We start from the raw sequence: 15,018 nt of genomic DNA, 5'->3' as shown, positions 1-15,018 counted from the left end.
GGGTCTGGATGCTTCATATGAATATCAATCAGTGGGTCTAGAAATAAACTGCAGTAGGAGCACAGGTCAAACAAGTCTTGCTTGTTCTTGCTAAGATAGAACTGGGAAACCTGGAAATGCTGTTTGGGTTCCCAAGAACACCATTGGGTAGAGAGAGCCAGCAGGATTTCAGGTGGGAATTACTCACCCTCATGTGGGTGAATAAGGAGAGCCATGCAAGCCCTTGGGGGGTTAAAGCAAGCAACCAACCAAAGCCCCAAGTTTACAAAAGATACAGTTTCATACTGCTATACTGAATGTTCAGATGTTATTTCTGTATCAGATTTAAGCTCCAAACCAAATACTCCTTTCCCCCCCCCCCCAAGATTTTTGCCCCATGCTGGTTTAGGCACAGATTGGCTTCCACTGGGTAAATGAACCACAACACCCAGAGAGAAAGGAGGTAAATCCAAGGAAACACTTCACTCTGCCTTACTGAAGATGAGAGGAAGAGAATGAGAACAACTGGAAACAGCACAAAATCAGGGAGAGCTGTAAAGAGGAGGGCAAGCAGGAGTTTTGGAAAGGTGCAAGGGCCGGTGAGGTGGACCCAGTTCATTGATTAATGAAGGGAGAGAAGTGAGTCTGAGCAGTGTGGGGCAGGGCTGGTGTGGAAACAGGCACTCTTAGCAGTTAAACACATTAGTTAAGTTTTTGTTTCTCTTCAGATGCAGCCTGGGCACCGCTGTACTCCCCACAGGGAAGCAGGAATACCACGGGTACCACATTCCCACACTGCAGAGATGGGTACACGTGGGAAGCCACAAGGGCTTAGCTCATCACTTAAAGCAAAGAGCTGAGGTCCTCTTCAAGGACCAAAATTAATCCTATGACTCAATTCCTGAAGCCACAGAATACAGAGTCCAAGTTTCTGGATTTCTGATATGGGCAGGCCTCAATGAACCTGGATTCTGCTGGGGAGAAGGCAGCCTTGGGTATGGAGAACATGGCCATGCTGCTACACCCAAACCACAAACTTGAACAGCACTCTTTAAAGGAAAGTCCCCAAAAGATAAAAGGATCCCCTGGTGCATTTCCTCTGAGTTTTGCTAAATATATTGCATAGAAAAAGCGCTGCATCTCCTGGGAATCCTTTACATTTTGTAGCTCATCTGCCACTGGTTCACATTCTGAAGACTCCACCATTCTAAAAAGCATCTATTAGTCCATTAGACTGAAGTATTGGTGGGGGGGTTATGTAACTTAAGATACTCCAGCATTCCCAAGGAAATCCCAGGTACCAAGCACACAGTTCAATTTCTTTACTACTGTGTCTTCCTGCTGAGAAAAACTGAAAGAGGAAGAGTCACAGGCTGGGCATGTTCCAGTACAGATAATGTACATTATTAGGCAACATATTATAGCCTCTGTCATCCCCTGCTCCCAACAGCACCAATACTGCTCCCCAGAACAGCACACTTGTTGTTAATGAAAGGAAGGCTCTCACCTGAACGGGTGGCCTTCACTGGACTTCTGGATTGCCTGGATAACTCCCTTGTATATCCTAAAGCTGATCGTCACCGAAAGCAGGGCCAAGGCAATGTAAGCTGTCACGCTCACGATGCTGAACACTGTTAATGAGAGCAGCAGGAACAAGCTGGCACCAAACACCACTCCTGTCTTCTTAATGTCTCGCCAGTAAAGGAGGTCAACAACTAAAATTTGAAGAAGGAAAGAAATTAGAACAAGAAACCTTTTGCATCCATATGGAAACAGTAAAACACGATTCACTTGACTGCTGAGAGTCATCAAGAATAGAAAGTGCCATCTCACTGTGACACCAGAGCTGAAATGACAACTAGGAATAGGTTATTTTAGCACTGGTTCTGCACTGGACTTCAGATTATTGGGATTATTGTTATTAGGATCACCTCAAACGTAATTGTTGCAGTTTAAGAACAACTCTGCCCTTAAGCAATGCCAGAATTAATCCCTTTGACTACTGTTCCGCGCTCTGCACCAGAACCATGGCAGTTTGTGCTTCATTTCATTCTATTTTTGTGCCTTTTGGGGAGGTCACTCACTGAGATTGAGTGCAATTCCCCGTTAGGACAAATGACAGGATGCTAACAGATCTCTAAACCATTATATCTTTTAAGTCTGGTAGAGGCAAAGACACTGCTCAAAACCTATTAACAGTTCATTTTGTTTCCTTTTGACCAAAGCCGTTCCCATGGGAGTGTTGATTATGGGTGACAGACTGAGCCATCAAGAGAGAATAATCTCACTGCAATTTCCATCCAGGCTAAATCTGCTGCACTCCAATGCCAAATGCTTCATCTGTAAGCCAAGCTTAACGTCTTCCTCAAGCAACCCCCACGAGAGCACACAATATTGAGCCATTCTTAACATCACTGTTTAAACTACACCCTTGCCTAGGTCATAGGCAATGGTTTAATGCACCCACTGCACATTTGTTTGCCTTGAGGTGCTGCTGCATCTGGTCAATTACCCCACTGAACTCATGAGCTCTGGCAAACGTCCTCCCCACTGCCAATACAGAAGTAGGCAGGGGCATCTCTTCTGGTTTTACACTTCATAGGGACATACAGAGAAAAACTCCTGCTTCATCATTTCTACTTCCACAGCTGACCAGATTCTCACAAGCACAAATTCCTCTTCTGCATCAAAACTGCTTCTGAACAGCAATAATGTGGTAGCTACAGAACTCAAGATAAATTATAGCAAATTACTGCTGCACCACAAGGTTAGTAATCCCATCTCGCCCTAAACACCACCAAAGTCAACTGTAAAGTAGCACATCACAGTTCAGAACACATTCTCACTCTGAATGACTGCATCAGAAAATGAAATGGATCTATTATTGCTTACAGGATGAAAACGTGGTAATGCACCAGCATTAAATACTCAGTAGCCTCTGTAGGGCAAAGTCTGCACAATCCCTTTTGTAGGTACAATGTGAAAACGCCACTGGGGCTGTGGTGCAATTTCACAGTGTTTCAGAAGCTGGAGTCCTTTCCTAATGATTTCCTTAGGGAAAATGTACTGAGCAGCAGGCGCTGGGAAGACAAGAGCCTGGTCAGAAACTTAAAGCTGCTATTTTCATATTGTCCTGGTTTTGGCTGGGATGGAGTCAGTTTTCCTCCTCGTAGCTGGCACAGTGCTGCCTGGATTTAGGATGAGGATAACGCTGATACCCACTGATGTTCTAGCTGTTGCTTACCCTGATTAAGGACGTTTCAGTCTCATGCTCTGCCAGTGCGGAAGGGCACAAGAAGCTGGGAGGAAGCAGAGACAGGACACCTGACCTGGACTGGCCAAAGGGGTATTCCATACCACAGCATGTCATGCCCAGTACAGAAACTGGGGGACTTGGCTGGGAGCTGTGGATCAGCACTTGGGTTGGGCTGGGCATCAATCATTGGATGGTGAACAACTGTGTTGTACATCACTTGACTGTCTTGGGTTTTAGTCCTCTCTCTTTTTATCTCCTTTTCATTAAAATTGTTATTAGATTTCACTTTAATTCAATTATTAAACAGTTCTTCTCATAACCCATGGCCCTTAGGGTATTTCACCCCTCCCCAATTCTCCTTTCTTTCTCCCAAAGCAGAACTGCAGTGGGAGGAGCAAGCCCCAGCCCTCCACCACCACCCTCAGCCCCACTGCTTGCCTGGTTTTCTGCCTCCTGCTGACAACTGCTGCCCCCAGAAAGCAGAATACAAACAAAGCAGCAGCCAGATCAGATGCTGGCTGTGGTTCCCCCATGTGACTCCACCAACATATGGGGTGAGAGATAGAGCAGCCAGCTGAAGGAGGTGACACCCCTGCTCCACCAGCACCCATCTAAAGTCCTTGTCACACAGGCCCAACCCACCCGTGCACCCTGCTGACCTGTTATCCTGCTGGGTGTCATCATGTTACAGAGCTGCTGTTCTCACTGTCAAACCAATGAAGCTCTAAGCAAGAAAACTTGTCTTTAATTTGTAATAATCAAATAAAAAACAAAACTCAAGCAATTGCAACATTCCTTTTGGATGGGCTATAATCCCTAAATGTAACATTTGATTTGGTTTCTTTGGCTTTGCTTCTAACCACCTAAGTGCCTGGTAGTGTTATTGTGCACCTTAATGAAGCAAGTTTAGCAGATAAAAGAAGCTTATGAACCAAACTGTGAGCTTGACCTAAAAATTGCTGTAAACTCTAAACCTAAATTGAGCAGCAAGTACCCCTAACACTGAAGGGGGGGTGTCAGAACCAGTACTGCAAAAAAAAAAAAAAAAGTATAAATGAGTGGATTTCATGCTCCTAAATCATGCAAAAAAGCTTTGAAAACCTCATTTCTTCCCCAAGTATTTGCTGCAAATCCTGAAGCTATATTTAGTTTCAAATGTGCAATTTGAGCATCCATACGGTGATATTTGGGTGCTGCTCCTGTATCGTGTGACATGCCAGGCATGAGCCCCTCTCCTCTCCGTTTGCAGGCAGCTTTAGTTGGATAACGGAGATAACTCCCTCCTCTCTAACACAGTTTCGCAGCCCCTCCACTGCTCTGAGGTTCTGATTGCTTCACACAAGAACTCACTTGCTACAAGCAGGAAGCATTGTACCTGCACCCAGGTGTAAGGAAGGTAAAGAGTCATTCACCTGTATCCTGGTTCCCAAGATAGGAGAAATCAAGGTAAATGGCTGCAATTAAAGCACCCACAAATGGCCTCCAGTGCCCCATCCTCAGCCTGCTGGTCTCAAGTCAACAGCAAGAAAACCCCCGAGCTGGGAGCCCCCAGACCACAGTTAAACTGCACACACAGCACTTCTCAGTGTCTCCTCTCGGCACCATACCAGCCCCAGCGTAACGACACCCAGATCTGGTTTCATTGTGAATTCCTCCACGGGAAAGTCAGCTACAAGACACTGAAAAAGCGAGGTGCAGTTTTAAAGAGAGCAATGAAAATGATTTATAAATGATGGAAGTGATTTATAAACCCCGATCGATCGGAAGCACGTATCTGCATTTCTTTCTAAAGGAAAATGGAGAGTTAAACGCATTACCAGGAGCAGCTTTCTGGCTTTAAATGCAAGATATTCACAGCAGATTAAACACAGCACAGCACAAAAACACCCCCCCCACACCCCAACTCTGAGGAACTGGTGCCAAGCAGCCTCCTTCCTCCTGGAAACCGCTTTAACCTTCATTTTATACCCCCGAACTACAATCTCCCACATTTCAAGCAAGTACCCCTGGCCTATTCTAAAGCAGGAACAGCTGCCTACATTTGGTAAGCACGAACTGTCACTTGGCACGTCTAAAAATAGCTCTGCTAGCATCCGTGCCTTACATGCACAACTCATCCCGTTACATTTTGCCTTTAAAGCGAGTGCCGCCACAGCTTTACCGCTGCATTAGTTGCATTTTAAAGCCTTTTCTCTCTATTCCACAGTTAACGCCGCACAGCCCCCGTTGTGACAAAATGACAACAAGTGGCTCCATCCATTTAACCTGAGAACGCTCTTTCTAAAGAGCGGAACCAAGCGCCCCTCGCTCGTATTGAGGCGGGGATTGAAAGGCTCGAGACCCAAAGCGAGTTCCGCCGGCAGCGGCTAGCGAAAAGCAAGGAAAAGGGACTGACCCATTCTGGCCTCCATCTTGAGCAGCCTGCATGCAGCAGCCCGTGCCCAGCGTCTCCCCGCGCCGTTCCACTTCCTGCAGGGCACGCAGAGGTCGGTGCCTCTACGCAACCGCAGCCAAGCCCGGACCCCGCCAATGGCGCCGCGGCCGCACACGCAGCCGTCAGCGCGGCTTCACCCGCACGCAGGGCACGGCCATGGGGAGCTCAGCCCCATAGGGAGGCTGCTTGCGAGGGTGACTGCAGTACGGGGAGGTTTGCGCCTGGGGAACGATCGCTGCTCGGCGAGAACCTCTCTGTGGGGTGGAAGGTAGGGAGGAATCGATGTTCTGTGAATAAAGAGAGCGCGGAAGCACAAGAAAGGGGCTGCTCTGGGTGGGTTTAACAACGGCCGCACTGTGCTAACACAGGAGTGGTGAGAAAGGGCAGCTTTCACACTGTAAAGCGCGCAGTCACAACTGTCACCGCAGTACAGTGGAGGCTTATTGATAAACCAGCACCCAAGCACAAATCCCTGCTGATCTCCGTTTGGCACTTCACATTAAATAAACTTCCTGTTTACACCTGCGGCGATGCCCACATGCACAGTATCTAGCAGTTTACACCAAAAACCCTCCCTGTTTACACCTGACAGTGATGTCCAGTGCTTCCACTGATCTTTTACACAGATTATCTACCAGGCAAGAGCTGAAGCTTGCAGATTCACTTTCAAAGCCTGGCCCAGCCCGATTCAGACCAACCAGACCAAGCCAACCCCACAGAGAAGCCACCAACCCATCAAGTGGTCAGTCTGTGAAGCACAAACACTATTAGAATGCTGGGGCCTGACATTTCCCAGATTTCCCACATTTTCAAGCTTCCTTACATCAGAACAACCATTTAAAAATCACAGTTGTCACAGACTCATAGAATGGTTTGGGTTGGAAGGGACCTTAAAGCTCATCCAGTTCCAAGCCCTGCCATAGGCAGGGACACCTTCCACTAGAGCAGCTTGCTCCAAGCCTCATCCAACCTGACCTTGGACACTGCCAGGGATGGAGCACCCTAAGCAGGAGCAGTCACAGCCTGAGCCACAAAATTCCAGCCTCCTTTCACCCCAGTGAGCCACGCTGGGAGCCAGTTCAGTGCCTCGCTGCCAGTCACTAACAACAGAACAATCCCAGCCTGGTGAACCCGGGTGGTTGTAGCACGACCGCACGTGGTGCCATGCACACGGAGCTGCCTTCAACCAACAGAGCCCTCCCTGTCCTCGGGACAGATGTTCCACAGGGGTGGCACGGCCAGTGGGAATGATGGGCTGGTCTAACCGGAGCCCAAGGGCCAGAAAACAAGTCTGCATCGTGCACGTTCCAGAGCTAGCACATTCTGCCCCGCGGTCCACGGCAAGGAAAAGTGATACAGATTTCCCAAGGACATGCTAGGATGAAAACAAAGTCCCACACTACCAGATTCTCTCCCCCAGATACAAATACTACCTATATATCAATACACTGATGTACCTATAAATAACAATAAATTACCAGTAAGCCAAAACAGTATTTTTCTTTCAATTTCTACTGAAATCATACACCTGTGCATGTATGCACAATGCATAAACAGAGAAAATCATTCCAAAGCCTTGGCTACTCACGATAATGCAACCTTTTCCTCTATTTAACTAATCTGAACCAGAATTCAGATAGATTTTCAGCACATTAATATACGTAATAGCCATCCTGGGATAGCCTGGGTGCACAGCTGTGCTGTTCACCCTGCCATTAGCATTATTCACCCATTAAGACCTGACAACTCATTGAAATAGTGAATAAATAAAAGACGCATTTTGGTCCCAATTTATCCATGGAGACCTGTCTTTAAAAATGCTACAAATAAAAGCCATGTCATCCCAGGGTAAACCTATTTCATCCTGCCTGTCTAGATGATCAATAGATCAAATAACAGGTATTAATACCACAGGTTGTACCCCTTTCATTATGCTGGTTCCTCAGATACTGTGGCTGTCAGCACATAGCAAAACCAGGTTTAGGGTTATAGCAATTAGAAAGTGGTGCTTTAGCTGGAAGGTCTAACTAGGAGCCATCCTTTTGGCTCTTCTCTGGCTTTAGATTTGATCATAACATTTTTGAAGGTTATTTTTTAGCATGTGAAGGAGCATGTTGCAATATTTGCTTCTATATTTATTTTGGGGTGAGCTGAACAGTGTAATCAGTCCCTGAACTTTACCCATCATCTTCCATGCCACTGGAGCCTGACCTAACGAAGGAACTACACATGAAACACAGCATTTTCGTCTCGTTACAAACAAATGCTACCACAAACCACAGCAAACCAGGCTGCAAGAGCAGTTGCAAAAGAAGAACCAGGCTCTTCTGCTTCCCCAGAAAACCAGCTTCTCTTTGCTCTGCTTCCATTTGCTTTTAGACCCTACCTCTGCAGGTGAAATGATAATTAACCCTAAAGCAGCAGGGACTTGTTGGAGGGACTGAACCAGCTTCCTGCACCTAAGGGGATGCCACTATGTAAGAACAAAGTGAGGAAAGAGGAACTGAAAACTGCTTGAAGCAGTTTTACCAGCACAACGTATGTACAAAGGACCGGTTTAGGTTTGCTTTGTTCATGTGATGACAGCTCCATGACACACCAGTCAGGTCCGCACTTTGCACAGCAGCCAAGAGCACAGACCCCTGGTACTAGGACGGCTTGCTCTGGTTAGTGTATCCCCCTGTGTGTACCATGCAGGCGTGCTCATCACTGGCAATCCATTCATTTTAAACCAGGAAAGACTCCATTATTCCCAAAGCCTCTAATTCCAGGCTCAGAAATGTCTGCTTTCAGTCGCAGCGAGGCACAGGCCACCACCAGCCCTCGGACTGGAAAACACAGCCTGAAAATTGGGCCGGAATACCCAAAGGAAACTTCCCTTTAGACTGTTACAGAATCCTTCTGATCATCCCTCCCACCCCTTTTTTTTTTCCTTCTCTTTTTTTTCCCAACCCCAGGAATTTCAGGCCTGACATAAGCAGTGCTGAGCGTTTAAACCAGTGACACATCCAGACCCTATTGCTAAACACTGCAGAATATTTTCTTCCTAGTATTTTACAGCCCTTGCATTAAAGATTAGCATTTTAAGAAACTGTTTTGCAGAGGGATAAAGTTTTTTTTCCCCTACAGGGCTTTTTTGCTGCATATTTAGGTTCTGGTTGAGCATTCCATGGATTCTAGACAGCCGGCAATTTTGTCCAAGGGGAAAATAACCAGAGATTTTGATCAATAGCTATAAAAGAAGAGGAAAATTTCACATGTAACAAGCATAACAGGGCCCTTTAAGAGATACTTAAGCAGCTGGAGATGATGAAAATCTTTTAGAGCTTGTCTTGCTGATAAAATATAATGATTACATATTCAAATCAGGCTTAAACCCTTACACACTGAGCACTAATATAATGATCCACAGAGATTTACACCCGCCATCTCCCATTGGCGGCTCCAGGAACAAAGGTCAGAACCACATTCATTTAAGGTTAGCTACTTATTTACCTAAACCAATTCGCTATTATGGCTGCCAGTTCTGAAAAATATCACTCTGTTTTACCTAAAATCCAACAGAATTATGAAAAATCCACAGCAAATGTGATGGAGGGGACAACCCGACCAGTATTAAACAGAAAATCCCCACCCCGCTCTAGTCCGCATAAGATTTCTCCTCATAAAATAATGAAACCACACGAACTGCAGGCACCATATTCTTTCAGGCTAATAGCTAGCCCTGTAAAGACATTAATAATCTAGGGATTTCAAAGGAACATCAAGTAAATTGAGGCTCTGCTGGTATTTGTGCAGTGCGTACGGAAACAAGCCCTGCTTTGATACACTCTGTAGGGCTGAAAAAGATCTGCAGTGTCACACAAGCTATTTCACCTACATAAATAATTTATCCTTCTGCATCGCTCGTATTTACCCATTTTAACCTACAGCTTTTTCCCCTGCAGACAGCACAGATCTCCCACCCTTGGATACATTTCACAATCACACACACGCCACAAACCCCATTTGCTAAACACAACCCGCAGCATCTTTAGCGTTACAAAATGAAAGGGAAGAAAGGTGAAAGAAATACCCTTGTCCTTCCAGCTGCTCAGCTGGCTGTCCATCTCTCCACAAAGGCTCTACCCTCCAGCTGTGGTTATCAATTATGCATTCCAAGAGGGCAGCTGCAGGAGAAGGGATCCACAGCCCGGGATGGGAAGCATGGGCTTGCGCGTCTGCAGTGCGCGGCTGCACTGGTGCTGCAGGAGGCCGGTCAGCTGACGGGGTGTGGAGCACGACTGACGCAGTGCGAGCTCTCTCCAGGCTCCTCATGCTCCAATGCAATCCCGGCCCCGTGCAGCCATTTGCTGCTTCCCTGCGTGCCGACGGAGCCGGGAGAGACGTGAGGCGGAGGGAGAAGGGAAGCGGCACGCAGGGAGATGGCTTCTCCCTGCACAACACCCGTGCGCTGCGTTGTTGCAGTGTCCATGCCATGGACAGGCTCAGCACAGGCTAACAAAAATACTGCCCTAAGAAGCTTTTCACACTGGAGCTAAAAGTAGCCACCGGGCAGGCTTTAAACACATTGCTTTTCAAGCAGTGGTTAAAGCACGTTACAGACCTCCTCGACACACGTCTTCCCCTTGCTTCCTTAAACAAACGCCCGACTGTCTGCAAGGCTAACAGAGGCCTCTTTGTAACACCTCTCCCTTTAAAGAAAAAAGGCTTGAAGGAGGACAGAACAGGACCCTTTCTGTGCGTGTAACAAAAGCAAGAGGCTGGGGAAGAACACAAGAAGTCATTTTGCTGGTATCTTTAGTCCTTATGAAGCGCTCAGCCACATGTATTCATTAAATGGAGGTTTGGGAACAGTTACCTAACCGTTTTCACAGTTCCTACAACCAAACACCTTCCCCTTCTTAGTTTACCCTTTGCTGTCTGCTGCGGAAGTAACAATTAAATGTTCCCTTCATTTAAATGAAAAATGAGCACCTGGAAGTTTACACTACTAATGTACAGAAAGCAACACACGGGCATGAGACAAGCCTAAACCAGAAACTCAAGCTGAAAGAGAAGAGCTGTGAGAACGACGTCCTTCTGTTTTCCATCCCTGCTGAAAAGAATCTGACTATTCCTCTGGCTTGGAGTCTGTTCTTAAGATCTGGGGCTGACAATACAGTGCTAAAAACTCCCCAGCACTGCTCCAAAGCCTCTTAAAAACGTGATGGAGGTGGCTGGGATGGAGATCCTGATTCCACACTTACACAGTAGAACAGACACTCCTATATAAAGATACAAAGCTACCTGAAAAACCTGCTATCGCTTCAACTGCTGCACAGATTTAAGGCCTCCTTTGACAGCAAAAGCAGTTACATACATTTTCAACAAACCATGATGTACATTTTGTTGACGGGTTTGACAGGTAAATCAAAGCATACACTATAGGAAGGAAACGGGATGTGTACATGCAAACATCAGAGCGAGAAAATTTGAAGAGCTGCACTATGGAAGAAGCACAGAACACATTTGACAATGTGCTTGTCTTTAAGCTGAAACTCTTAAGATCAACTGGAAAGCACCAAAATCCGTTGTTCTTCCCTCACATTTGTTTGGATGACTGCATTGTCACTAAAATAGCCAGAAACCTGATGCTTTCAGAAAGCTCTTTCCACCAATTACCCAATACACAATTACAGTCCCTTCATTTCTTCTTCATAGTCCTTATATTACATACTTAAAATAGTACATTTATGCAACACATTCCTGAGCAGACATTTTGCTGTATCCACAGCAAATCGGCAGCACCCAGAACATGAACACGCAGCCAACTGCGTTACCAGTCCCCATTCTCCTTACTTGAGAACATTCTCCTTACATCTAACATGAGCCACTAACTCCGGCCACAGGAGTTTCTCCCTGCCCTCAAGATCCTCCTCTTTACTGTGTTCTCTCTTCCCACTCCATGCAAACAATGCCTAAAACAAAGTCTGGATCCCTCCATACTCACATCTCTTATTTCAGGCACTTACGCCCTATTCAACACTCTCTACTCCCTCCTCTTTAAACAAAGCACCAGCAGTGTCAACAAACTTCTGTATGAGCTTTCTTGTGTCATGAGGGAAGTTGCATGCCTGTTTCTACACCAGCGTTTGCACAAAACCTATCCAGCTAACAGGCTGCCTCCAAGATGGCTTTATCAACTCACCCAGACAGCTAAAACAGACACAATCAATTCTAACCATGTTCTTCTGTGGAATGCACCTCCAAAGGGCTGCCTGCTTGCAGGGTGAGTACTTTACTCACTGCATAGATATTAAATCACCCTGAGCAGATGTACAGCAGCCGTTCTGCACTGAAGAGTGTTCCCAGCTTCCCACAGGAGAGCATTGTGGATAACCACCTAACTCTGCTCTTGCCTGAAGGTTCATTCAGTGCTGGCCACCTAACTGTGCCTCTGGGAAAGCTGGAAGCTTACCATAAGTTTCATCTTCTCCCCTAATTTTGCCACTCTGCAAATAACTTCCCAAAGGCCTTGTTTTGTCAGTGGCCTTGGCTGTGCTATACGTGCCTTTGCATCTCAATAGGGTGCCACAAGAGCTCTATTAAAACACAGCAGGTCTTCCCTTCAGCAAAATATGCCTAAGGGTCAGGTTTGGGTTCTTCCTTATTTCTCCTACTCCTCTGCAAACTCTTCGCTCTGGACCAGAAGGCTCCATTTGTTAGTATTTACCTGGTAGCAGAAGAGAAGACCTGAACCATCAAAGAACCTAAGAATATAATCAGAACAAATTAAATCAAGATTTTAGCTTGAATTCCAGGCTATTTTACAAATAATCTGCTCCTGAAAGGACTTCCAGAGGCATTCAAAGGTATTTTTCCCCTCAGTGAAAACCAACTAAAACCAAAGCCTTCCCATCTGGTAATGGCTCTATTTAACTACCTACAAATAAGGAAACTAACAGGAAATAGCCACACGGTGTAAGGAGCATTTCTAACTTCTTTTAAGCTTCACATACCTGCAATGACCTGGTTTGCTGTTACAGAATCACAGGAAGTCTTTTTATTTCTGCCCCCATGTTTCAGGACTAAAAAGAAAAGCTCCATCGTTAGTACCACCCAGCCACCTTCCCAAAGCACATTCCCACTTGGAATTCACCTCTGAATTTGCTCTCTCAAGACAATCCAGGAAGTGTAAGATATTACTAAATAGCTGCATTCCTGTAATTCAATTACAGAGTGCTCTGTAGCATATGTGAAAACAAGACCAGTAAACCCATAAATTTAATCTAAAATGAATGTCTACAGAGCCTGTTGTTCAAAACCACCATGAAACAAGGGTATCCTGTCAGACTGAGAGCCCTGGTGGGAAAGATCTCAGCATCATTCTCAAATGTCATTGTAATGCTCCAGGTGAACACAGCGAAAGTTACACCGATAATGTGGTTACATTTTGGTACCCAACTTTCTGTCATGGTCAGAGGTTTTGATTTCGGGGAAGGTTCTACAATCTACAAATTTAATTGTAGTATTATTATTCAGTAACATAAAAGCCTCACATCCAGGTTTATGAAAAGCCTGGTTTTCTAGCCTATTTGGGAGAATTAATGGTCTCTATCCAACAGAAATGCATTATCAGGGAAGAAAGTCTGTGCAACAGAAGGGCTCTGATGCGTTTTTAGTTTTCAGTCCTAAGAACACTGAACTGGTTTCAATACTGAGAGGTTCTCAAGTCCCAGATGCAATCCCGTGGCAGGCAGAGGATACTCGAGTTACACTCCATTTACAAACACTAGATGGCAACAAAGCCCTTTTGTGAGCACGCCTTAGCACAACTCCCTGCTGCACTGTGCTGGTGCCAGCACAAGCCCTGGCAGAAGCTGCGGCACAGGTCAGCAGCATCCCAAGCATCAGGAAACATCAGCTCTGAAGTCACATCTTAATCTGGAGTATTTTTATGGAGGTCAGAAATGTGTGGTGAGAGTGAAGCAGCAGGAAGCCAAATACAGCATGTACTGAGAAAGCGAATGGGGGAAAAAAGCATCACTGTACCCATGACAATAGGAATTGACGGTGGTGCAGCAGAGGGGTATTTGCTGTTAAATTGTTATCAATAGGAGTTTCTTACAAGGAGAGGGGTTTCTTGACAGTAAACCACAGTTCTGATTTTGCTTTGCTTGGTTTGGTTTTCACATCTGTGCAAGCTATAAAGTACAAGGTGCCTGTAGTCTGATACCACTGCAAAACACATTACTCAAGGGTCTGCCAGGCAGCACTCAACAAACCTCTTTCTAACCCAGGAAGCTGCTCCAAGGTTTAGATTTGCTTTATTGGAGTGGTGGAGTTTTAAAACGTAAAATGTGCAACCCCTTCAGAGGTTTTAGCTCCCTGCAGCTCAGTGGGACTGGTGGAAGTTACACCTTCAGGTACACACTGGCACGCTTGCACTCACATTAGCGATCAAAAATAGCACTGTTAGGTAAGCATTCAAGAACCTTCATTTAAGTGCAGCTGTAAGGCAGTTGAGAGCAATGTTTTAGCAAGCACTATACATACACCAAGCCAACTGATTTCAGAAGTCTTAAGGCACAGGAAGATCTGTTTCAGTTCCACTGATGGAACGAGAGAAAAACCCAAACCAACCTCCCCACACACACACAATAAAGGTAAGACTCAGAAGGGCAAACACATGCAAAGAGCCACTTCTTGGTCTTGTGATGAATTATCCCTCTTTTTAGAGGATGGAAGACCAGTGTACATGTTAGGTTTTTGATGCTACTTTGAAACTGTGCTTAAGTAGTGCGGTAGTAAAACCAGACAACTGATTTTGTTCACGGCTTGTCATTACACTCCTCAGGCAGGTCTCAGAAGTCCTGTTCTGTTTTATAGAATACAGCAGAAGTGAGCAAAAAAGTCAACAGCACAGAGCTGGGACAAAAATCTAGGCCAAAGGGGCCCTGGTTTTGGGTTGGTATTCTCATCTCTTTAGCTTTAAGAAAACGTGTCTCCAGAAACAACAATTTTCCTTCCCAAACAACACAGCACATCAAGAATTAAAACTGCAGCTGCTTTACAGTGATTCCAACACTGACAGACTGCAGACAGTGCCCCAGTTTGCCACACACCCAGGCCAGCCCCATGCCTGTCCCAACTCTGTGCCACTAGATGGGAGAAGGAAGACACCCTTCAAGTTTCTCCTCTCCTGCTATGGGAAATGGGCTCATGTGCAGCTTCTCTGGCAACCTCCCACAGACAGAAGAGCAGCTGTGTCCTCCTCAGACCCAAAGCAGTGATTTGCCACCCCCAGGCTGCTACATCCACGCAATGATTTAAGACACCCCTGCAAGGCTTCCTGTTACAAGAACCA

General features: G+C 45.8%; 1 protein-coding gene across 6 annotated transcripts in view; it reads right to left on the bottom strand.

Moving 5' to 3' along the window:
• Positions 1-15,018, bottom strand: part of RTN4 (reticulon 4) — a 47,889-nt gene that overhangs the window by 9,825 nt on the left and 23,046 nt on the right. For 4 of the 6 annotated variants that reach the window (XM_061461667.1, XM_061461668.1, XM_061461670.1 and 1 more), the window contains one exon: positions 1,487-1,694. In XM_061461667.1, coding sequence (XP_061317651.1) covers positions 1,487-1,694 — 208 coding nt within the window. Of the gene's footprint in view, positions 1-1,486; positions 1,695-5,630; positions 5,791-9,744; positions 10,016-15,018 lie in introns of those variants that run through there. The other 2 variants (XM_061461671.1, XM_061461672.1) reach the window with 2 other exon arrangements.

Source organism: Pezoporus flaviventris, unplaced genomic scaffold, assembly GCF_033815535.1.
Source record: "Pezoporus flaviventris isolate CSIRO_AGI_PZ_B2104156 unplaced genomic scaffold, CSIRO_AGI_Pfla_v1 ptg000031l, whole genome shotgun sequence".
Taxonomy (NCBI): domain Eukaryota; kingdom Metazoa; phylum Chordata; class Aves; order Psittaciformes; family Psittacidae; genus Pezoporus; species Pezoporus flaviventris.
The sequence above is the reverse complement of the archived record's forward strand: the minus strand, read 5'-3'. Positions and strand labels throughout refer to the sequence as shown.